The sequence below is a fragment of the Mytilus trossulus genome, chromosome 4 (assembly GCF_036588685.1).
Source record: "Mytilus trossulus isolate FHL-02 chromosome 4, PNRI_Mtr1.1.1.hap1, whole genome shotgun sequence".
NCBI classification, from domain to species: domain Eukaryota; kingdom Metazoa; phylum Mollusca; class Bivalvia; order Mytilida; family Mytilidae; genus Mytilus; species Mytilus trossulus.
In genome coordinates, this window is record NC_086376.1 from 9,189,442 (window position 1) to 9,214,424 (window position 24,983).

Here is a 24,983-nt window from a genome sequence, read left to right on the forward strand (position 1 = left end):
ATTGACATCTGAAAGCAATATAGACAGGCATAGTTAAACCTGTTTTTTATTATATATTTATATTCAAATTTAGTTGAATGGTATCCCAATTACAATTGTACAATATACAAACATGACAAACAAAGCAAGCAAGCTAACCAAAGTCTTACTCTCCATGCATTAGAAAATCAGTTTTTTTCTTAGATTCTTGTTTGTCCAAATCATAAGTTTCAATTCTATTTGTAGCATATACATGTAGGCATACAAGTGTTTAGATATGAAAGTCAGGATAAAAAAAAACTGTTGGGTCATGGGTTGAGATCTCACAAAACATGTTTAACCGGCTGCATTTTTGCGTCCGTCCCAAGTCAAGATTTTGTAAGTCTTGTATGTTTTTTTGAAATTTTAAGTTTAAGTTCATTTACATGAATATGATTTGGAGTCTATTGTGACCTCCATTTTACTCTGTTTATATAACACTATATATACAATGAATGGGGTTTGTGCTGTTGAATAATAATGCTACCCATTAATCTTGTCATTTCAATTGGAAAATATGTATATATATTTTTGTTTTTTTCTCTCCAATAAATATGTTTACGCAAATTGGCAAACATCTCCTTAGGCAAGAAAGTTTCATAACTGTGAATACCACAAAATCATGCAATGAATTACCATGTTCTCTGGTTAAGGAAGTGAAGATATTGACACAAAGTTATTATTTATATCTCTACAATCTATGATTTCCAATATACATAACATTATGCATCATCAATCTTTTAGTCCATGTTATTAACATGATTATTTTCCTGCACGTAATTACAATCTATATGACTCTAGCATATCTATCCAGAATCGCATTAAAAGTTCAATAATCACGGGAAAAAACAAACCATGTAAAAATTAGGTAAAAACAAGGGGATTTTATCAAAGTTGAAAAACAATTTGAGATTAATTTGTAATTAAGGAGGAAAACAAATGTTTTTAAAATACATCTAATTATTCTAATAGCAGATAAGCAAAATTGAAAAGTAGTTTTTTATTGAATTTTTTACAAAGTACAAAATGTATGTTACCAAACTAGCCAGTCCCCTAGTCATGATCTTGTTACATAGTTCTGAACATCTTATTCTTTATTTTGATTTTTGTAAACAATCTAGTAAGTTCATAAAAATATAAGAGAAATTCTTATAAAAAAACCTCCCCATATACCGGTATGTATGTGGTTTTTTTAGGTGGTCAATGTATTGGTTAAAAAATAGTCACATCAAAATGAACATGTATATGTTTTCTGATCTAGTTTCTACATTAGGGTTGAAGAAGGAAAGCTGTTCTGTTTAAATGTATGGTTCATTTGTACATGCAGCCTCGGTTTATTTCATTAACAATAAAACATGATTAGAGTATCTGGTTTTACTAGAAGATGTATTTTTAATCTAATAAACAGAAGAAAGACATCGCCCAAAGATGTCTCAGTTACTGACAGGAAACTACTTCATAAAAATGTAAAGAGACTAGAGTAGCCATAGTGTATTACATTTCTACTAGTTCCTCAAAAATATTAAGTGGATGGAATATTAAACTCACAAATGTATATATGAATGAGTTAAATTATCAGTAAAAGATTGCCACAGATTTTGAAAAACATCTCAAGAAACATGTACATGTACATCACTCAACTTTTTCAGATTTATTGGTAATTTGGAAATTTATTTTTTAACAGAAGTTTTTATTTTTTATTGATTTTTTAAAAGAATCTTTGCTTTCTTGGAATACAAGTTAAAATTTACCAAAAATTAAAAAACATAGTAAACCAGATGCTCCGCAGGGCGTAGCTTTATACGACCGCAGAGGTTGAACCCTGAACGGTTGGGGCAAGTATGGACACAACATTCAAGCTGGATTCAGCTCTAAATTTGGATTGTGATTTAATAGTTGACACAGCATAGGTTTCTGACACAGAATGAATGTGTTCTAATGAACTTAAACTTTTGTTTTCTCTTAGAGCAATTCACTATGATGTTGAATATTAATCCTCTCAAAAAAATGTTTGAAGAAATTTTCTTTTTATTTATGAAATTTCAAATGAGAAAAATTGAACCCAATTTTTAATCACATCCTTCTTTCCCTTATTCCAAAACTAATCTCAATTTAAATATTCTAATGGAGTTTGCAACAATAACTACTCATCTAAATACATCATAAAATATTAAGATGTAAAAAAACTGCTTGTTATCACTGAATGGTAAAGATTATTTAAATTTATCAGTTGGTAGTAAAAAGTGAATATACATTGTATATTGTATATAACAAAGATTTAAGTTGATTCTGGACAAAGAAAGATAACTCTAAATAACAAAATTCTTGCAATAAGATATTTCTTGCTTCCTATTCTGGACAAAGAAAGATAACTCTAATTAAAAAAAAAATTGCTATTTCACAATATTGTGAAATTAGATATTTCTTGCCATTGCACAATACTGTGCAATTGAAAAGACTTGCTATTGCACAATACTTAATAAAATAATTTTAGATCCTGATTTGGACCAACTTGAAAACTGGGCCCATAATCAAAAATCTAAGTACATGTTTAGATTCAGCATTTCAAAGAGGCCCAAGAATTTAATTTTTGTTAAAATCAAACTTAGTTTAATTTTGGACCCTTTGGACCTTAATGTAGGCCAATTTGAAAACAGGACCAAAAATGAAGAATCTACATACACAGTTAGATTTGGCATTTCAAAGAACCCCATTTATTCAATTTTTGATGAAATCAAATAAAGTTTAATTTTGGACCCAGATTTGGACCAACTTGAAAACTGGGCCAATAATCAAGAATCTAAGTACATTTTTAGATTCAACATATCAAAGAACCCAACCGATTCATTTTTTGTCAAAATCAAACTAAGTTTAATTTTGGACCCTTTGGACCTTAATGTAGACCAATTTGAAAACATGACCAAAAGTTAAGAATCTACATACACAGTTAGATTCGGCATATCAAATAACCCCAATTATTCAATTTTGATGAAATCAAACAAAGTTTAATTTTGGACCCTTTGGGCCCCTTTTTTCTAAACTGTTGGGACCAAAACTCCCAAAATCAATACCAACCTTCCTTTAATGGTCATAAACCTTGTGTTTAAATTTCATAGATTTCTATTTACTTATACTAACATTATGGTGCGAAAACCAAAAAAAATGCTTATTTGGGTCCCTTTTTGGCCCCTAATTCCTAAACTGTTGGGACCTAAACTCCCAAAATCAATACCAACCTTCCTTTTGTGGTCATAAACATTGTGTATAAATTTCATTATTTTCTATTTACTTAAACTAAAGTTATTGTGCATAAACCAAGAATAATGCTTATTTGGGCCCTTTTTTTGCCCCTTATTCCTAAACTGTTGAAACCAAAACTCCCAAAATTAATCCCAACCTTTCTTTTGTGGTCATAAACCTTGTGTCAAATTTCATTGATTTCTATTAACTTAAACTAAAGTTATAGTGCGAAAACCAAGAAAATGCTTATTTGGGCCCTTTTTGGCCCCTAATTCCTAAAATGTTGGGACCAAAACTCCCAAAATCAATACCAGCCTTCCTTTTATGGTCATAAACCTTGTGTTAAAATTTCATAGATTTCTATTCACTTTTACTAAAGTTAGAGTGCGAAAACTAAAAGTATTCGGACGACGACGACGACGACGACGACGACGACGACGACGACGCCAACGTGATAGCAATATTCGACGAAATTTTTTTCAAAATTTGCGGTCGTATAAAAAAGGACTAAAGATGAAGAATTCGAAGAACGTGACTAAAATATATTGCACATTACAAAAATGTTCTGAGCAATCTGAACTCTGCAGATTTAAGTGAAATGAGCTACGACAGATTATTCCAGCATCTATCACCATTATTCATGTCTATAGAGACAGAACGCCTGACTTTCCAATACTTAATCAATAAAATAGCCGGAATCGTGACAACTTTCCTAAAAGGAAGGACCATATGCTCTAAAATCATTTCCAAAAGAAAACACCATTTCCTGTATCTTGGAAATTAACACCTGACATTTGTAGAATTGATCAGATTTTTTTTACCACATTGTTGACTTTAACAATTTTTCCAGGTGAATAGATCATTTTATCGTTTTCTGGACCAATCTAACAGATTTGATCAAATAATGTATAACAGAATGATAAAATAAATATAATTTAATTTTTTAATGCAGAAAACATTAGTTTCTATTTCTGTCAACATTTATCTTACTCTCATCAATAGCATCTGGTTAGCTATCAATATGAGTCAAATATCTGATGAATTTAATTACCATTGTGAAATTGTCATTTACATCACCTTCGTCTCTGTAACCAATTTATGATAATGAAGTATTGATTAGACGGAGAAAACTGATTGAGATTCCTAACAAACCCGCTACAATTTCTTTAACAAAAACTTATAGTAATAAAATTATTTTTAACCTTTATAAATCATGTTATGATGAGTGTTTATGTTATGTTATACATTTTAATGAATTTCTTTGTACCATTGTAACTTCGTGGTGTTTGAGATACATTGTATAAAGAATTCGTATATGTCTTATTTTCATAAAATTCAACAGAAATGGAAATCAATTATAGAATACGTGCAAAAAGACCATTACATTATCTCATAGTTATAAATCCACCGCAAGATAAGCAATGAACTGAAATTTTACGACAGTTGTTTTTTTGTATTGGAAAATCATAGCAGTCAAATAACTCTACAAATCATTGTATACATCTAATTTAAGAGGTTAAAACTTCATCTTAGATTGCTACTTTATAATAAACTGTCAACCATCTCCCTAACCTTGGGCAGTGGTGTTATTACATTAATACAAATATTTAAGAATGAGCTATTTTGTGAATATCTCCTGTGTAATGGTAATTAAACAAGTATAACATAAATATTGTGTTTACTGCAAATCAAGTGTCGATGAGATGTATTTAATTTGCACATGTGTAGTTGACCAGTACCTACCTATATATGTATCTCCTCTAGGTAATCGATGTCCGCTGCATAAATATTCATCATGCTGAAAAATTATAACATTAAAATATAAAATATATTTAAAAGAAAATAACAGAGGAAACTCAAGTTAGAAACTTCATGTACATTTGTAGTAAAGTTAAGGTTCTTCAAAAATATGTAATCTTCAGTTTAAGACTTACTGTACATACATGTACATGTATGTACATGCACAACTTCCTACATAATGTATACAAAAAGAAGTCGTTTCCTATTCAAAATGTTTACAACAATCAAACTAAAAGTTTATCATGTTTATAATGTTAACCTTTTTTCAAATTAGGCAAATTAACAGGCACCTGAAAGAAATTGATATGGTCCAAGACCACAAACATTCCAAAATAGATAAAGATCCACCCTGATTTTACTGATAAATTGCAATTGGCATATAAAGCTGATAAATCTTCTAAGAGACAAAGAAAATCTTGAACTGCAGGATATTTGACATGACATTAGGGACATTATCCAAGGCAGGACAAAGTTATAATGACTAACAGAACCATGAACACTTAAAACAAACTATAACCCTTGAAATTTAACAGTGTGGTACATGTATATATACCGTATGTTACTAACACTGTATGTGTACAAATGTAAATGTACATGTAGATAGAGATTATTTTTTTAAGACAGACTTTTAAAATCAAATTACAAGAGCTTTGATTAATTGTAATAAAGCTTAAGGGATCAGGAAAAGTTGCTGTACATATACCCACTAAATAAAGCAATGGCTAAGCTTAAGCTTTGGCAACTAAGGGTAACTACATGTAACTGTTACCCCAAAATACTGATTTGGATCAAAATCAAAATAGGGGGTCACAATTGCATTATGCAGTCCAAAAATGTGAGAAACTTCCAATTAAATTATAGTACGGGGATAAAACAGAGCAAGGGATAAAGGGTACTGTAACCTCCCAATAGTGTACTACAGTGTGCATATACATGTACATGTATAACATAATTCATGATATCTGAAAGCATTTTGTCAAAGCAACCCCCAAAATCATTTAAAAGTACTTTACAAATTAATGTGATTAAGATTTGAAGAGCAGTGCAGGAGCATCTGTGAAAAGCAGGGATATACATGTACATGCAATAATCATTTGTTACATATTTAATAAAAGAATGTGTCCATAGTACATGGATGCCCCACTTGCACTATTATATTCTATGTTCAGGGAACTGTGAAATTGGGGTCAAAACTCTAATTTGGCATTAAAATTAGAAGAAAGATCATAATCATGTGTACATGTACAATGTAATTATAAGTTTCAAGATGGTTGGACTTCAACCCCATCAAAAACTACCTAAAACAACCTGAAGCAAGACAGACGGACGCACAGACCAAAAAATCTGTATAATCAGCTGAAAAATAACTTTGTATCATAACAAAATCTTTATATATTCATGCAGATGCAAATTATTGAGGAAATTTATGGAATAAAATCCCAACTACCCATGACTTACTAAAGAATACATGATGGAATGTTTCTAATTACATTTATAAGCAAAAGTTCAAATTTGACCTTGAACTCTGCTACAAATTCTTTCTAATTACCTTTGTGACATTTGCTCCCTTCATTGTGATATCTATTGACTGTGAAATAACTGCTTGTGTAAATCCAAAGTCAAAAAAACAAAATAACGTCACTAAAACATAAAGAAATAAGTCCACAGAAGCCATCATTCAGTCTTGTGTAATTCACTTGAATATATAAGTTGCAAAATAAGCTGTTCACTTAATTCCAGATAGTATGTTCTGTTCTTTAGTGATTAACTGTATCAAAATACTTCAAGAGCCATTTCTGTAATAAAATAAGATTAAATTTCTTTAAGATAAAATAACCTTAGATTTTGTTCAAAGAATTACAAATTAACTGTGAAGCAGACAATGTAACAAATGTGCATGTGTAGTCATGTGTAACCTAACACTATTGTTTTCTTTGGTAATTAATTGATGCAATTACAGTTTTCATATAAACTGTGCTGTGCTATCTATTAGATAAAGATACAAATGTGGAACTTCGTAACATACAACAAGAAATAATAAACCTGTTACGTGTCAGTTTTAATGTAAACAGGGAAACAGGATATATAACAACAGTTTAAAGACATAGATAAATTAAATACATATTATAATGGAGCTGTATCATATAAATATGATTAATCCCTCATTTTTTTTTTTTTAAAACTTAATCCCTACATATTTCTTCTTAATTTATACAAATGTATTTGTCAGTGATATGTACTGAAAGCAAATTAAAAAAAAAAAGGTATAAAAAAGCAAAAATGCGGCGGGGTTAAACATGTTTATGAGATCTCAACCCTCCCCTATACCTCTAGCCAATGTAGAAACGTAAACGCATAACAATACGCACATTACAATTTAGTTAGAATGCATTGTTCTTCTTGTATTCAATAATATCCTTCTACATGCAACAAGCTGTTGAATTACATATAACATTTTATTAGCATCATGTGTTTTTCATTTTCAAATTTTATTCAACATTGTAATTTGTAACACTCAAATATATACATTGAAGGGATTGAACTTAAGATTTTGACAATGGTAGCCCACAACTTAAAACTTGTAGCCAATTTATATAGTTCTAAACAAGAAAAGCAAAAACTTTGGGAGCCCACACAAAATTTTAGGGGCCATTGGCGAGTGGGCCCCTGCTAATTTCAAACCCTGCATGATTGTATGTAGGGATTGTTTCTAATTATGAAAAATTTAGGGAAACTGTGTCTGTATAAAGTTACCACTCTCAAAAGGGGTTGGGAGCATATGATATGATCTCATGACATCTCATGCATTCCTACATGTATATATACACTTTCTCAACACACAATCAGTCAGGTACATGTACATATATCATATTTTCAACTAAAATTTGTTAGTCATTGGCATTATGTCTTCTTCAGTGGAGGCAGACATTTATCCAAAATACTCAACTTAAACTCCTGATATTTTTTATATAATTATATACAAACCATTAAATTAAGACAGTTCACGGACATGTAATGTACATGTACATCCTCAAATCTGTATAGTTTAATTGAAGCTTACATATTCATGCTAGTCTGATTTCTTTTTGGTGTGAAAAATTTATCATAAAAGATAATTTTATGAATAAGATCTGATGCAAGGGAATCTTAATCCTAGTTAATTGATTTCCATACGATCTGATGTAAATATAATGACACTTCAAAATGCCTCTATAGCTACTATAACGACCTTTTCTGAAATTAAGGCCTAAAATAACATATTGTTTGTTTCACCAATTTTATTGTCAAAACTAAGTCAAATATTATTTTATTCATTTCCAATTTTAAGGCTTTCTGAATCTACTAATAATTGTTCTAGATTTTTTGAAAAAAATAAAACTTTTTCCTCAACATGGCTTGACAGGGTCGGTATTGGGGAAACAAACAATATACTTTGATTGGCCCAATAAGAAAAATGTCAGAATAATGGTCTTCAGACTAGTAGTTGAAAAATATTTTTGGTGCAGACTGTTAATTTTAGGCCTTACATAAATATACATGTACAATGATGTATGGTTGGTATAAAATAATAAGAGATTTTTTCAAGTTTCATTTTTGTAAAGAAGATTTATTTGATTGATTTGATTTGATGATTGAATATCATCATTTGATCATGAACATATAAAGTTCTATGAGCAGGTAATATTGTCTCAAATTAAAATTGAGAATGGAAATAGGGGAATGTATCAAAGAGTATCTTTGTTGGGGTTATGTCATTTTACACTCCTGGACATTGATCCACACTTACAGCTGAGATCATTCAATGCCAAGATTGGCAAATGATTGGTTATAGTCAATTATCCTGTAGATGTAGAAACAAAAAGATTTTTTTGTAACAATTGAAGGGAAGATTTACAGGCCGAGTATATCAAAAAGGCTGTAATGGATGAATGGTTTATACACAAAAAAAATTATGTTCTTAAACCATTGAACTGTTGAATGTTTAGTTCTTATCTTCATGTGATCAAACTTTTAATTTAAAATGAAAAACAACTCACAATAGAGGTGTCAATGAAGAAGTTATATAAAACATTAAAATGCACTGGAGAGATCTGCATGCTAAATAGTCCAAATAATTATGACGTCTTGAACGTCGAAGTAAGGCGTCAAAGAAAAAAAATATAATAGCCTTTTCAAGACGTCAGAAAAAAAATTTGTAAGGGTTCCGCAGAACCCAGTGTCTCGCCTACTTTTGCTGTAAATCGCAGGCTCAACAAAAATGAGGATAAAAATCAATAAAAATATTCCTCTTGATACTATCTTTTGATTGTAAGAAGCTTCTGTCCAAGTTGGTAAAAATCTAGGATAGTTAATGGATCTAATAAATGTTTTGAAAACTGCAGACTGTATGTAATGTTAACTGGAAGAAAATCTAAGTCCATTTAAAAGTAAAATACAGAAAAAATGGAGTTATCTTTTTACAAAATTTACTTCTGGATACTATCTTATGATCATAAATAAGCTTCTGTCCAAGTTAAGTACAAACCCAGGATAGTTTAAGAACGTTATTAAGATTTTAAAAACTTCAACCACAGAGTAAATGTAATGTTTTTCCGCAGAAAAACTAAGTCCATTAATAAGTAAAATATGGAAAAAATGGAATTTTATTTTTACAAAATTTACTTTTGGATACTATCTTATGATTACAAACAAGTTTCTGTCCAAGTTTGGTAGAAATCCAGTATAGTTTAAGAAAGTTATTAAAATTTCAAAAACTTTAACCACTAAAGTGAATATTTGTGGACGCCCCCAACGACAGAATGTAGGATCGCTTACTCTCACTTTTTTGACTAAAGTCACAGGCTCGACAAAATTATAATAGCCTTTCCATACGTCATAATTATTTGGACTACATACTAAATAAAAACAATAATTTTAAAATTGGGGTTTAATTCAATTGTAACCTGGAAACAGTACAATGTAGTACGGAACCTGGTTAAATCCTCTTTTAAATTGACTTTAAATGTGTGCCGATTTGACCAGGTGCCGATCTGACTTTTTCTATAGGTGCCGATTTGACTTGTACCCCAAGATCCTAGGTCACGTAACCATATGACACTATATTTTGAGTTATCCACAGCGCTGTTTTAATTATTTAGAAAAAGAACATTAAATTCGTGATTAAAATGACTTACATGAAAAACATAATTAGATCGAAAGGGCTCATTCAATGTAAAACACCCTATGTAAACATTCCTGAAATAATTCTGTATCTGTAAACATTCTGGTCAATACTACTTCCTGTAGGGGAAGTAACTCAATGTACCTTCGCGATCTTGACAAACGAAATGCACAAAGTAATATTAGGAACTTGGAGTTTTTCATATGAAGCGGTAATTACAGCTAGGGATGCACTTTTATCAAGTCAGTCGTCGATTGATTCAATAGAAAAGGGGATTAACAGTGAGTTTCGTTTTCGTTATCTAGTTTAACAACTAATAAAGCTCTTCAAATAGCACTTGAGTCTTCTTCTTTTTTTTTGAAGACTAACCAAATTTATTTCATGACCGGAATGTATCATTCCCTGTGCAGTTTACCATGTTTACATTTAAGTATTTTCATCAGCATTGTCCGGCCCAGCCGCCCGGCAAAACCTTAGACAAATGAACTTCAAACTTGAACACATTCAAAAAAAAGCTTATCATTGCTTTATTGGGTATATATTTATGATTTAGTTTATTGCCGGTATTAAAGATATAATTTCAGTATGATGTAAACAATAAATCAAGTTTGTTTTTTTACTATATAATACAACCAAGGATTTGTATAGTTAGTCTAACTATACAAATCCTTGATACAACTATTGCTGGGGCTGGGACTGTTCCAGATTATAATTGTTCAGACCAGAGACGACGGTATAATATCAAATTGGCAACGATGCTATGTGTCCCTCTAGTCATCCGCAAGATTGATATAAACCAAAAATTAAATAAACGTGTATTGGTGTATCTAAGTAAGAATTAGCTAGTACCGTAACGTTAGATTGTATTGCCACAGCTTATTATTCATAAACATATTTGAGATATTAGTTTCTTTAAAGTTCATATAGTTGAATACTCGATTACAGAAAACTGTCTTAAAAAAATCATAAGCAGAAAATATTATGGTGTATATAGATATAGGAAGATGTGGCGTGAGTGCCAATGAGACAACTCTCCATCCAAGTAGCAATTTAAAAAGTAAACCATTATAGGTTAAAGTATGGCCTTCAACACGGAGTCTTGGCTCACACCGAACAACAAGCTATATATATATGGTTTTACGAGTCTCGATCTGTCCCTGCAAAAATATCATATGAATCGGTAAAAGAACGATTTAGCTGTGCTTGCGAAATAAGAATTCACGTAGCGGGATTTGAGTGATGGTCTGAGTATTTTATTGTGTGTTGTTATTGTTTTCTACTTACTGTGCTTATTACAGTATTTTCGTTCCAAATTATTCCATGATTAAAATATTCACAAAAACTTGATATTTTCCATAAATAAAAAGCACGATTTAGATATTTAAAAGAACAACTGTCTAAGTGTCATTAATTTAGCTTCCTTCTATTAGTATAAAGTGTGTGGTATGAAATGACAGATCCAGGAAGACATTCGGGACATATAAACACCTCGGAGCTAAATGTTTGCCTGTCGAGTACCTGTTACCCCTTCACGATGTAAACATGTAAACAACCTATTTATGTAACTGAGACAACAAGGGACAAGGACTTTTTTCTTTCTTTTTTTTTTTACCTCAGCCTGATAATTGCGGTATTGGATGGGTTTTTTTAAATTGAAATTTATGAAGGACTAAATTTTACCCGAAAATAAACTAAAGACATTTATGTCGATCATTTGGTCTCTGATTAATATATGTCTCAGTGGCCATCATAGGTCTGCCGCATATTCTTAGTTTTATATCTAGTTAACATAAAAGATGAAATGCTATAATTATAATGTATTCGGCAAATATTTTGGTCGTCAGTGCCCCTCAACTTGTTCTCTATTTGGCCTATTAAACCTTTTTTTTAGATTCTTTTGTAGACGTCTGGCGCAAATGATACAAAATTCAAGTTCAGTCCTAGCTGGTTTCTATGATGAGTTTATTTCTATAACTCCAAGCCATTTTTTAAAAATATGTACGAAATTGATTAAAACCCCCATATGTATAAATACATTTATATCACATTTTGTTAAATATGATTTATTTAACAATCATTAATGTTATTTTCATGTCAGGTGTGTAGTCCTTCTGAGCCTTTAATTGTAAATGAAAAAAATCCAATTCCAATTCGACAAAAATGTGACATGTCACTTCTAATCGTGTATAGTGAAAATGAGACTAATGACGAGATACTTATTTCCTTCTGCGTATGTTGACAGACTGAGTTTATATATTGGCAATATTTGTTCCTTGTTTCTTTTAAAAATGCAATTGTACCTGTAAATAATAATAAAATTCTTTATTTTACGAAGCTAACACATTTAACAGTTACATGTTAATCTTCCGTGAGTCCTTATTTTTCTAAAGTCATCCATTGTTGAAACATTTAACTAAAAGCGTTTGGGTCATGGAACTCAGTCCCTCCCCCTTTTAATATTTTTTTTATCGAACTTTAATTTTATATCTGTTGCCATTTTAATGGTATCATTTTCAAGTAGAGGACAGTACGCAAACACTGTAATTATTGTAAGATTATATGGCTAAAACAAAAACCCATAAAATAATGGAAACTAAGAAGATTGATTTTAAAAATATAAACGCAAAACTTGTGACTAAACTAAAGAGAAAAGAAGGAACCGTGCATTCAGGTCTCGGGTTCAGACAGAACGCAAAAATCAGATCTGCGGTTCATCATTGATAGAAAAAAAATCTCCGATAAAAAACGTTGAATGTAAATGATTTGAACCTGCAGAGTCTTATATTATAGGACTAACGGAACTACATATTGAACACATTAAGATGTCATTTCTATTCAATTAGTAGACTAAAATTTAAAAAAAAAATGGAAACTTATACAGATTAGACCGTTGGTTTCCCTGTTTGAATGGTTTTACACTAGTCATTTGTTGCAGTGGCGGATCCAGAAATTTTTATGCATAAGAGGGACCGGCTCCAGTCATACTTCCCGGTGATTTCCTATATAATCAACCAAAATTTTCCTCTTCTGTGTGAGCCAAAGCGTATCTGTGTAGGTGTCGGACAAAAAGCCTGTCCCCCTTGGATCCGCCCATCTTGGGCCATTTATAGGCTTGCTGTTCAGTGGGAGCTACAGCACAGTGTTGAAGACCGTACAGTTACCTATAATGGTTTACTTTTGCAAATTGTGACTTGGATGGATAGTTGTTTCATCGCCACTCATACAATATATTCTTATGTCTGCATACAGAATTCATGTAAAGAACATTACCGAAAAAAGTGTATTTACTTAGCAGTAAACACATAAAGTGAGTTGTCGATTTTTTTCAAGGATAAGCAATTCTTGTGAACAATGTGAAAATATGAAAATAACATGAAAAAATAAATAAGCGTATCTTTAATTGTAGGTGTCATACCACCAATTCAATCCCTTAAATTTACTTGTGTATGAGTTGGCATTAAAAATTGAGGATTGATGTACTCTTTAGTATACTAGTTTATTTCCAGAAAACCAGGGGTGATTGTTAGGAGTTCTTGACTTCCGATATACAGTTCCTAACTACAAGACTTTAAACATAGGTTGGAAATTGGCATGTATAGAAAGGTGTTACATGTGCAATTCAGGATATTTTTTACTGGCATTTGTTTCTAACCATGGTAAAGTCTACTATCCATATGTAATTGAAGCTATGGATAGTTGACGTTCACATGGATAGAAACAAGACATGTATCCTGAATAGCATTTATACCACCTTTCTACATGCTTATTTTCAACCTATCTTTTAAAAAGTCTTGTGATATACCTAGTTTCTATGAAGTTAAACTTACGATTATTTTTAGAAAGCTGTTAAAACTGCAAAATTTGGCTGAATAAATAAGGATTTTGTTGGTAGTCTGACACCTGTCTTTTGAATTGTAATTCTGTAAGTCACCACATCATGTCGGCGTGATTGCTGGTAATCCAATTTGACCGTTTTGAGATACAACATGTGATACAATGATATGAATAATTGTGTTTGTTTGGAGAAGGTGGTGTGATAAGGGTTTCGTGATTCATAAAACAATTTTCTTTATTTAAATAGGCATTGAAGAAAACATGAAGTACGGTCCCTGCATTGTTGGCGTTGGCGGACCGAGAAATTCACATGGATTTTTGGAAATGGACGCCGCTGTAATGAATGGACGACATTTGCAATTTGGAGCTGTAACTGCACTGAAAGGGTCGGTTTAGTTTTTTGATGTAATACGAACAATAGACTTCCATATCTAATCAATATATTCTGCGATTTCTTGCAATATATATATATTTATATGTATCTGCGTGTCCATCGAACCAAACACATCTGCAATCTAATCTTATCTATATATAACCATTTTCAAAAAAGGCAATCAATATCTGACACGCTTTTTAATGTAATTGTACATCTTCTGCACGTTTCCTTAAGTAAAAATAATTTGGAAGTCCTGTTTCATTAAGTTGAAATAATTTGAAGTATATATCTGTAAGACTCTCTCAACCTTTTGAATTATTTTCAGTCACCGTTCAGTATGATAAAGTTATGCGTCCTTTAGAGTTTGGAAATTGGACCACAATAGGGAAAGGTCCAATTTAAAATTTTGAGTTTTTAAGTTTAAGTTCTTAGACCACATTCATTCTGTGTCAGTAACCTATGTTGTGTCAACTATTTAATCAAAATCCAAATTCAGAGCTGTATCAAGCTTGAATGTTGTGTCAATACTTGCCCCAACTGTTCAGGGTTCGAACTGTGCGGTCGTATAATGCTGCGCCCTGCGGTTTATATTGCGAGGGCTTGAAATATGGGCCATTTTTTTTGAATTTACAATACGCAGGGTGCAACAATATCTCAGTGTTATATATATTTCGCCCTCCGTGGTTCCAGCGAATTTTTTTTCACACTTTTGACTGAAATCAGGGAAAATGGCATAGGAGGGAAGTGGATATCAGGGACCTCCTCGTCTATAGTTTCTTTTTTATTTAGATTTTCAAAACCGATCTCTGTGGCCAGAAGTGTTATGGAACGTTGTACTCACAGTATGTTGACAGCAGATGGGGCGAAAATATTTGCAGAAAAAGAAGGATTTGATTTCAATCCCGAGCTTGCCAGTGAAGATGTAAATATATTATCTGATACTATTCCTCTTATAGATTTTAACTTAGTTGAAAAAAAATTTAAGTACCGGTAGTCATAAAAAGGTCCTTCAGTAAACATGTTGTTGTTTTTATAATTTTAAACTGAAATGCGTTTGAAATTTGTTTTTGTTTTATTCTTCACTTTTACTTTTCTAATTGACCAAACCCTTAATATAAAAGAATATCACTTTCAGACTAATGGAGAAATGCCACCCCAATGTCATGATACACTAGGACTGATTGTTTTGGATGGTGATGACATTTCTTGTGGTTAGTATCATTAGTTTTATGTTAACGCTAAGATTGAATTATTCATTCGTCATTCAAACTATATATACAGGCATGTTAAAATTTTGACACAGATTTATTAAGCATAAGTTACAATGCGAATTTTTTATATATTTTTTTCGTATAGCAAAATATGACATTATATCATTTTGAAAGTGAAGGATTTATTATCAAATTTATATGAGATAATACATGTTCTGAGATCACCTCCAGTTTTTGGCGGGATTCGTGTTGCTAAGTCTTTAGTTTTCTATGTTGTGTCTTCTGTACTATTATTTGTCTGTTTGTCTTTTTATTTTTAGCCATGGCGTTGTCAGTTCATTTTCGATCTTTGAGTTCCTGTCTAGATTAAATGTAGTATGAAGTTTATACTGTAGTACAGACATGTCGACACCAGATTCACTGCATTGATTACCATTATTTTCATATGTTTAGGTGTATCAACTAGTGGCATGCCAAATAAACATCCTGGTAGAGTTGGAGACAGTGCACTGCCAGGCAATGGTCTGTATGCTGGTAAGTCGGAAAAATATAACTTTTAAAAGTTTCAATACAGATATAAAGGGCGCATTGTGCTTTTATCTAACATGTAATGATAATCTAAGGCTTGACATTACTCACAATTCATTAGAGGTATTCTGCATTTGCAAAATCCGATTTCAAGACTTTTTATGTCCTATTTAAAAAGCCTATTATTCCATTGGTTTTTGTCTGGTTTCAGATGTTTCTGGTGGGGCAGCATGTTGTAGTGGTGATGGAGATTTTATTCTAAAGTTCTGTCCAGCATTCCACGTGGTTCAGTTACTCAAACAGGTAGGTGGTGCAGCATGTTGTAGTGGCGATAGAGTTTCATTTTAGAGTTCTGTCGAGTGTTCCGCGCGGTTCAGTTACTCAAACAGGTAGGTGGTCCGGCATGTTGCAGTGGCGATGGAGTTTCATTTCAAAGTTCTGTCCAGCGTTCAACGGGGTTCAGTTTCTCAAACAGGTAGGTGGTCCAGCATGTTGCAGTGGCGATAGAGATTTCATTCTCAAGATCTGTCTAGCATTCGACGTGGTCCAATAACTCAAACAGGAAGGTGGTGCAGCATGTTGTAGTTGCGATGAAGATTTCATTCTAAAGTTTTATCCAGCATTTCACGTGGTTCAGTTACTCAAACAGGTAGGTGGTGCAGCATGTTGTAGTGGCGATGGAGATTTCATTCTAAAGTTTTGTCCAGCATTCCACGTGGTTCAGTTACTCAAACAGGTAGGTTTAACATCATGTTGTAGTGGTGATGGAGATTTCATTCTTAAGTTATGTCCAGTGATCCACGTGGTACAGTTACCCAAACAGGTAGGTGGTCAGCATGTTGTAGTGGCGATGGAGATTTCATTCTAAAGTTATGTCCAGTAATCCACGTGGAACAGTTACACAAACAGGTAGGTGGTCAGCATGTTGTAGTGGCGATGGAGATTTCATCCCTTATTTATATCAATATTTCCAAGTATTTTTACTTAAACAGGTAGGTGGTGCAGCATGTTGTAGTAGTGATGGAGGTTTCAATCTCAAGATCTGTCAAGCATTCCACGTGATTCAGTTACTCAAACAGGTAGGTGGTGCATCATGTTGTAGTAGTGATGAGGATTTTCTTCTAACGTTCTGTCCAGCATTCCACGTGGTTCAGTTACTCGAACAGGTAGATGAGGCATCATGTCGTAGTGGCTATGGAGATTTCATTCTCAAGATCTGTCCAGCATTCTACGTGGTTTAGTTACTCAAACAGGTAGGTGATGCCGCATATTGTAGTGGGGATGGAGATTTCATCTCTTATTTATATAAATATTTCCATCTATTCTGTTACTCAAACAGGAAGGTGGTGCAGCATGTTGTAGTTGCGATGAAGATTTCATTCTAAAGTTTTGTCCAGCATTTCACGTGGTTCAGTTACTCAAACAGGTAGGTGGTGCAGCATGTTGTAGTGGCGATGGAGATTTCATTCTAAAGTTTTGTCCGGCATTCCACGTGGTTCAGTTACTAAACCAGGTAGGTTTAACATCATGTTGTAGTGGTGATGGAGATTTCATTCTTAAGTTATGTCCAGTGATCCACGTGGTACAGTTACCCAAACAGGTAGGTGGTCAGCATGTTGTAGTGGCGATGGAGATTTCATTCTAAAGTTATGTCCAGTAATCCACGTGGAACAGTTACACAAACAGGTAGGTGGTCAGCATGTTGTAGTGGCGATGGAGATTTCATCCCTTATTTATATCAATATTTCCAAGTATTTTTACTTAAACAGGTAGGTGGTGCAGCATGTTGTAGTAGTGATGGAGGTTTCAATCTCAAGATCTGTCAAGCATTCCACGTGATTCAGTTACTCAACCAGGTAGGTGGTGCATCATGTTGTAGTAGTGATGAGGATTTTCTTCTAACGTTCTGTCCAGCATTCCACGTGGTTCAGTTACTCGAACAGGTAGATGAGGCATCATGTCGTAGTGGCTATGGAGATTTCATTCTCAAGATCTGTCCAGCATTCTACGTGGTTTAGTTACTCAAACAGGTAGGTGATGCCGCATATGGTAGTGGGGATGGAGATTTCATCTCTTATTTATATAAATATTTCCATCTATTCTGTTACTTAAACAGGTAGGTGGTGCAGCATGTTGTAGTAGTGATGGAGATTTCCTTTTAAAGTTATGTCCAGTATTCAATGTAGTTAAGTTGCTCAAACAGGTATGCATTGCAGCATCTTGTAGTTGTGATGGAGATTTCATTTTAAAGTTCTGTCCAGCTTTCAACGTAGGTCTGTTACTCAAACAGGTCGGTAGTGCAGCATGTTGTTGTGAAGATTGAAGATTTTATTCTTAATTTCTGTCCAGCATTCCACGTGGTTCAGTTACTCAAACAGGTAGGTGGTGCATCAGGTTGTAGTGTTGATGGAGAATTCATTCTAAAGTTCTATCCAGTATTCCACGTGGTTCAGTTACTCAAACAGGTACGTGGTTCAGCTTGTTGTAGTGGCGATAAATATTTCATTCTAAACTTCTGTCCAGCATTTCACATGATTCAGTAACTCAAACAGGTAAGTGGTGCAGCATGTTGTAGTAGTGATGGAGATTTTATTCTTAATTTCTGTCCAGCATTCCACGTGGTTCAGTTACTCAAACAGGTAGGTGGTGCAGCATGTTGTTGTGGCGATTCAAGATTTTATTCTTAATTTCTGTCCAGCATTCCACGTGGTACAGTAACCCAAACAGGTAGGTGGTCAGCATGTTGTAGTGGTGATGGGTATTTCATTCTAAAGTTCTGTCCAGCATTCCACATAGTTCAGTTACTCAAACAGGTAGGTAGTACAGCATGTTGTAGAAGCGTTGGATATTTCATTCTATAGTTTTGTCCAGCATCCCACGTGGTTCAGTTACTCAATCAGGTAGGTAGTGTAGCATGTTGTAGTAGCGTTGGATATTTCATTCTATAGTTTTGTCCAGCATCCCACGCGGTTCAGTTACTCAATCAAGTAGGTAGTGCAGCATGTTGTAGTGGCGTTGGATATTTCATTCTATAGTTCTGTCCAGCATCCCACGTGGTTCAGTTACTCAATCAGGTCGGTAGTGCAGCATGTTGTAGTGGCGTTGGATATTTCATTCTATAGTTCTGTCCAGCATTCCACGTGGTTCAGTTACTCAGACAGGTAGGTGGTGCATCAGGTTGTAGTGGTGATGGAGAATTCATTCTAAAGTTCTGTCCAGTATTCCACGTGGTTCAGTTACTCAAACAGGTACGTGGTTCAGCTTGTTGTAGTGGCGATAAATATTTCATTCTAAACTTCTGTCCAGCATTTCACGTGGTTCAGTAACTCAAACAGTTAAGTGGTGCAGCATGTTGTAGTGGTGATGCAGATTTCATTCTGAAGTTCAGTCCAGCATTTCACGTGGTTCAGTAACTCAAACAGTTAAGTGGTGCAGCATGTTGTAGTGGCGATAAATATTTCATTCTAAAGTTCTGTCCAGCATTTCACATGGTTCAGTAACTCAAACAGGTAAGTGGTGCAGCATGTTGTAGTAGTGATGGAAATTTTATTCTTAATTTCTGTCCAGCATTCCACGTGGTTCAGTTACTCAAACAGGTAGGTGGTGCAGCATGTTGTTGTGGCGATTAAAGATTTTATTCTTAATTTCTGTCCAGCATTCCACGTGGTTCAGTAACCCAAACAGGTAGGTGGTCAGCATGTTGTAGTGGTGATGGATATTTCATTCTAAAGTTCTGTCCAGCATTCCACATAGTTCAGTTACTCAAACAGGTAGGTAGTGCAGCATGTTGTAGTAGCGTTGGATATTTCATTCTATAGTTTTGACCAGCATCCCACGCGGTTCAGTTACTCAATCAGGTAGGTAGTGCAGCATGTTGTAGTGGCGTTGGATATTTCATTCTATAGTTCTGTCCAGCATCCCACGTGGTTCAGTTACTCAATCAGGTCGGTAGTGCAGCATGTTGTAGTGGCGTTGGATATTTCATTCTATAGTTCTGTCCAGCATTCCACGTGGTTCAGTTACTCAAACAGGTAAGAGGTGCAGCATGTTGTAGTAGTGATGGAGATTTCATTCTAAAGTTCTGTCCAGTATTCCACGTGGTTCAGTTACTCAAACAGGTACGTGGTGCAGCATGTTGTAGTGGTGATGGAGATTTCATTCTGAAGTTCTGTCCAGCATTCCACGTGGTTCAGTTACTCAAACAGGTACGTGGTGCAGCATGTTGTAGTGGTGATGGATATTTCATTCTGAAGTTCTGTCCAACATTTCACGTGGTTCAGTAACTCAAACATTTAAGTGGTGCAGCATGTTGTAGTGGTGATGGAGATTTCATTCTGAAGTTCTGTCCAGCATTTCACGTGGTTCAGTAACTCAAACAGGTAAGTGGTGCAGCATGTTGTAGTGGTGATGGAGATTTCATTCTGAAGTTCTGTCCAGCATTTCACGTGGTTCAGTTACTCAAACAGGTAGGTGGTGCAGCATGTTGTTGTGGGGATTAAAGATTTTATTCTTAATTTCTGTCCAGCATTCCATGTGGTACAGTTACTCAAACAAGTAGGTGGTGCTGCATGTTGTAGTGGCGATGGAGATTTCATTCTAAAGTTCTGTCCAGCATTCCACGTGGTTCAGTTACTCAAACAGGTGGTGGTGCAGCATGCTGTAGTGGCGATGGAGAATTCATTCTAAAGTTCTGTCCAGCATTCCACGTGGTTCAGTTACTCAAACAGGTAGGGAGTACAGCATGTTGTAGTGGCGATGGAGATTTCATTCTAAAGTTCTGTTCATCATTCAACGTGGTTCAGTTACTCAAACAGGTAGGTAGTGTAGCATGCTGTAGTGGCGATGGAGAATTCATTCTAAAGTTCTGTCCAGCATTCCACGTGGTTCAGTTACTCAAACAGGTAGGGAGTACAGCATGTTGTAGTGGCGATGGAGATTTCATTCTAAAGTTCTGTCCAGCATTCAACGTGGTTCAGTTACTCAAACAGGTAGGTGGTGCAGAATGTTGTAGTGGCGATGGAGATTTCATTCTAAAGTTCTATCCAGCATTTAACGTGGTTCAGTTACTCAAACAGGTAAGTGGTGCAGAATGTTGTAGTGGCGATGGAGATTTCATTCTAACGTTCTGTCCATCATTCAACATCGTTCAGTTACTCAAACAGGTAGGTGGTGCAGCATGCTGTAGTGGCGATGGAGAATTCATTCTAAAGTTCTGTTCATCATTCAACGTGGTTCAGTTACTCAAACAGGTAGGTGGTGCAGCATGCTGTAGTGGCGATGGAGAATTCATTCTAGTTCTGTCCAGCATTCCACGTGGTTCAGTTACTCAAACAGGTAGGGAGTACAGCATGTTGTAGTGGCGATGGAGATTTCATTCTCAAGTTCTGTTCATCATTCAACGTGGTTCAGTTACTCAAACAGGTAGGTGGTGCAGCATGCTGTAGTGGCGATGGAGAATTCATTCTAAAGTTCTGTCCAGCATTCCACGTGGTTCAGTTACTCAAACAGGTAGGGAGTACAACATGTTGTAGTGGCGATGGAGATTTCATTCTAAAGTTATGTCCATCATTCAACGTGGGCCAGTTACTCAAACAGGTAGGTAGTGCAGCATGTTGTAGTGGCGATGGAGATTTCATTCTAAAGTTCTGTCCAGCATTCCACGTGGTTCAGTTACTCAAACAGGTAGGTGGTGCAGCATGCTGTAGTGGCAATGGAGAATTCATTCTAAAGTTCTGTCCAGCATTCAACGTGGTTCAGTTACTCAAATCGGTAGGTGGTGCATCATGTTGTAGTGGCGATGGAGATTTCATTCTAAAGTTCTGTCCAGCATTCAACGTGGGTCAGTTACTCAAACAGGTAGGTAGTGCAGCATGTTGTATTGGTAATGGAGATTGCATTCTAAAGTTCTGTCCAGCATTTCACGTGGGTCAGTTGCTCAAACAGGTAGGTGGTGCAGCATGCTGTAGTGGCGATGGAGAATTCATTCTAAAGTTCTGTCCAGCATTCCACGTGGTTCAGTTACTCAAACAGGTAGGGAGTACAGCATGTTGTAGTGGCGATGGAGATTTCATTCTAAAGTTCTGTTCATCATTCAACGTGGTTCAGTTACTCAAACAGGTAGGTAGTGTAGCATGCTGTAGTGGCGATGGAGAATTCATTCTAAAGTTCTGTCCAGCATTCCACGTGGTTCAGTTACTCAAACAGGTAGGGAGTACAGCATGTTGTAGTGGCGATGGAGATTTCATTCTAAAGTTCTGTCCAGCATTCAACGTGGTTCAGTCACTCAAACAGGTAGGTGGTGCAGAATGTTGTAGTGGCGATGGAGATTTCATTCTAAAGTTCTGTCCAGCATTTAACGTGGTTCAGTTACTCAAACAGGTAAGTGGTGCAGAATGTTGTAGTGGCGATGGAGATTTCATTCTAACGTTCTGTCCATCATTCAACACCGTTCAGTTACTCAAACAGGTAGGTGGTGCAGCATGCTGTAGTGGCGATGGAGAATTCATTCTAAAGTTCTGTTCATCATTCAACGTGGTTCAGTTACTCAAACAGGTAGGTGGTGCAGCATGCTGTAGTGGCGATGGAGAATTTATTCTAGTTCTGTCCAGCATTCCACGTGGTTCAGTTACTCAAACAGGTAGGGAGTACAGCATGTTGTAGTGGCGATAGAGATTTCATTCTAAAGTTCTGTTCATCATTCAACGTGGTTCAGTTACTCAAACAGGTAGGTGGTGCAGCATGCTGTAGTGGCGATGGAGAATTCATTCTAAAGTTCTGTTCATCATTCAACGTGGTTCAGTTACTCAAACAGGTAGGTGGTGCAGCATGCTGTAGTGGCGATGGAGAATTTATTCTAGTTCTGTCCAGCATTCCACGTGGTTCAGTTACTCAAACAGGTAGGGAGTACAGCATGTTGTAGTGGCGATAGAGATTTCATTCTAAAGTTCTGTTCATCATTCAACGTGGTTCAGTTACTCAAACAGGTAGGTGGTGCAGCATGCTGTAGTGGCGATGGAGAATTCATTCTAAAGTTCTGTCCAGCATTCCAAGTGGTTCAGTTACTCAAAAAGGTAGGGAGTACAGCATGTTGTAGTGGCGATGGAGATTTTATTCTAAAGTTCTGTCCATCATTCAACGTGGGCCAGTTACTCAAACAGGTAGATAGTGCAGCATGTTGTAGTGGCGATGGAGATTTCATTCTAAAGTTCTGTCCAGCATTCCACGTGGTTCAGTTACTCAAACAGGTAGGTGGTGCAGCATGCTGTAGTGGCAATGGAGAATTCATTCTAAAGTTCTGTCCAGCATTCAACGTGGTTCAGTTACTCAAATCGGTAGGTGGTGCATCATGTTGTAGTGGTGATGGAGATTTCATTCTAAAGTTCTGTCCAGCATTCAACGTGGGTCAGTTACTCAAACAGGTAGGTAGTGCAGCATGTTGTATTGGTAATGGAGAATCATTCTAAAGTTCTGTCCAGCATTTCACGTGGGTCAGTTACTCAAACAGGTAAGTGGTGCATCATGTTGTAGTGGTGATGGAGATTTCATTCTCAAGTTCTGTCCAACTTACGGCGTGGTTCAGTTACTTAAACAGGTAGGTAGTGCAGCATGTTGTATTGGTAATGGAGATTTCATTCTAAAGTTCTGTCCAGCATTCCACGTGGTTCATCTAAATGGTATGTTAGCTTTTTTTATAATTCTGTTTTTAAATGTGGGTATAGTACATTTGAAATAAATTGATATTTTTATTTTTATTTTAGGGAAAGGACCCTAAAGAAGCATGTAGTATTGTCATCAGTGATATGAAAAATCGATGTAGAGATTGTTTTGATTGTTCTATAATAGCAGTTAACATGAAGGTATTTAAATCAGTTAATAATGTAAACACAAACGATCATAAACCATGCAGCTGTTTTATTCACAAGTTAATCTTTAATTTGTTGAAAAGTTTCGAACTCATATAACTACAAATTCATCAAAATATTGTATTAAATAACTTTAAAATTCTTTGAATTTTTATTTTAAATTGAACATTTCTCAATTCAATATAAATATATGCTAGCCTACCAAGGAGGTTATATCATCCTATATAACCTCCATGATGCTACTTTCAAATGCCAAAAATGTTGGACATAATTAAGATTTCTTACTGAATATTCCCCACACCATTTTTGATTTTTACAGGGTGAGTATGGTGCAGGTACCACTGTTGCAAGCTGGAAAGATCTTTTAGATAAGGATTAGACATTTAATGGATTTCCTTATGTTGTTTGGACAAGTGAAATGGATGAACCAATTTGTATGTGTCAAGAAATTATCACATAATAAAGATACAATTAATTCATAATAGACAACAGCACTTAAAATTACCGATCAATGAGTTACAGGTTTACTCATGGCGACTAGTTCTGCTCAGTGGTTGAGTGTAGGACAAAGGATGCAATTATACATATCATGAAGTGATGTACATTTGTACTTCAACAACAGAGGGTGTAATGTGCAATGGCTGCATGGACTGACATGTATAAATTAGAAATGTAGAAACCTTAGGAAAACGTATTCAGGAATAGAAAAATATTGTACAGTTGTTACAAGACAATTAAAAGATGTTAAAAACAAGTGCTGAATTGTAAATACCTTCAGGAAAACAGATTGGGACTTCAATCCACAATTTAGTTTTCTAATAATCATGACAGGATTTCAACTATATGTCCCCATTCAAATGCATTGATCAGCCAAAAAAGGTGGGGTTCCAACCCCTGGAACCCCCCTGGATCTGCCAATGAGTGTTAAGATTAATCTTATTGATGTGATTTCC

General features: G+C 34.8%; 2 protein-coding genes across 5 annotated transcripts in view; one reads left to right on the forward strand and one right to left on the reverse strand.

The window, feature by feature from the left end:
• LOC134714605 (peptidyl-glycine alpha-amidating monooxygenase-like) overlaps nt 1-11,672 on the reverse strand; it is a 33,096-nt gene extending 21,424 nt beyond the window's left edge. For 3 of the 4 annotated variants that reach the window (XM_063575989.1, XM_063575990.1, XM_063575987.1), the window contains exons 1-3: nt 10,233-10,351; nt 6,608-6,854; nt 5,002-5,056 (exon numbers count right to left, since the gene is read on the reverse strand). In XM_063575989.1, the coding sequence (XP_063432059.1) occupies nt 5,002-5,056; nt 6,608-6,736 (184 nt within the window). In that variant the 5' untranslated portion in view covers nt 6,737-6,854; nt 10,233-10,351. Of the gene's footprint in view, nt 1-5,001; nt 5,057-6,607; nt 6,855-10,232; nt 10,352-11,503 lie in introns of those variants that run through there. The other variant, XM_063575988.1, reaches the window with a different exon arrangement.
• Nucleotides 10,319-24,855, forward strand: LOC134714607 (N(4)-(Beta-N-acetylglucosaminyl)-L-asparaginase-like). Its single transcript, XM_063575993.1, has 8 exons — nt 10,319-10,500; nt 14,301-14,439; nt 15,219-15,351; nt 15,565-15,640; nt 16,094-16,174; nt 16,380-16,471; nt 23,926-24,024; nt 24,350-24,855. Exons 1-8 carry the CDS (start codon nt 10,386-10,388, stop codon nt 24,407-24,409), a joined length of 795 nt encoding a protein of 264 aa, XP_063432063.1. The 5' UTR covers nt 10,319-10,385; the 3' UTR covers nt 24,410-24,855.
• Nucleotides 24,856-24,983: the final 128 nt, after the last annotated feature.

Coding starts and splice junctions, on each gene's coding strand:
- LOC134714607 (XM_063575993.1), top strand. CDS start 10,386: ATGCACAAAGTAATATTAGGAACTTGGAGTTTTTCATATGAAGCGGTA. Junction 10,501..14,300: donor AATAGAAAAGGGGATTAACA/GTGAGTTTCGTT, acceptor TTATTTAAATAG/GCATTGAAGAAAACATGAAG. Junction 14,440..15,218: donor GCTGTAACTGCACTGAAAGG/GTCGGTTTAGTT, acceptor TTTTTTATTTAG/ATTTTCAAAACCGATCTCTG.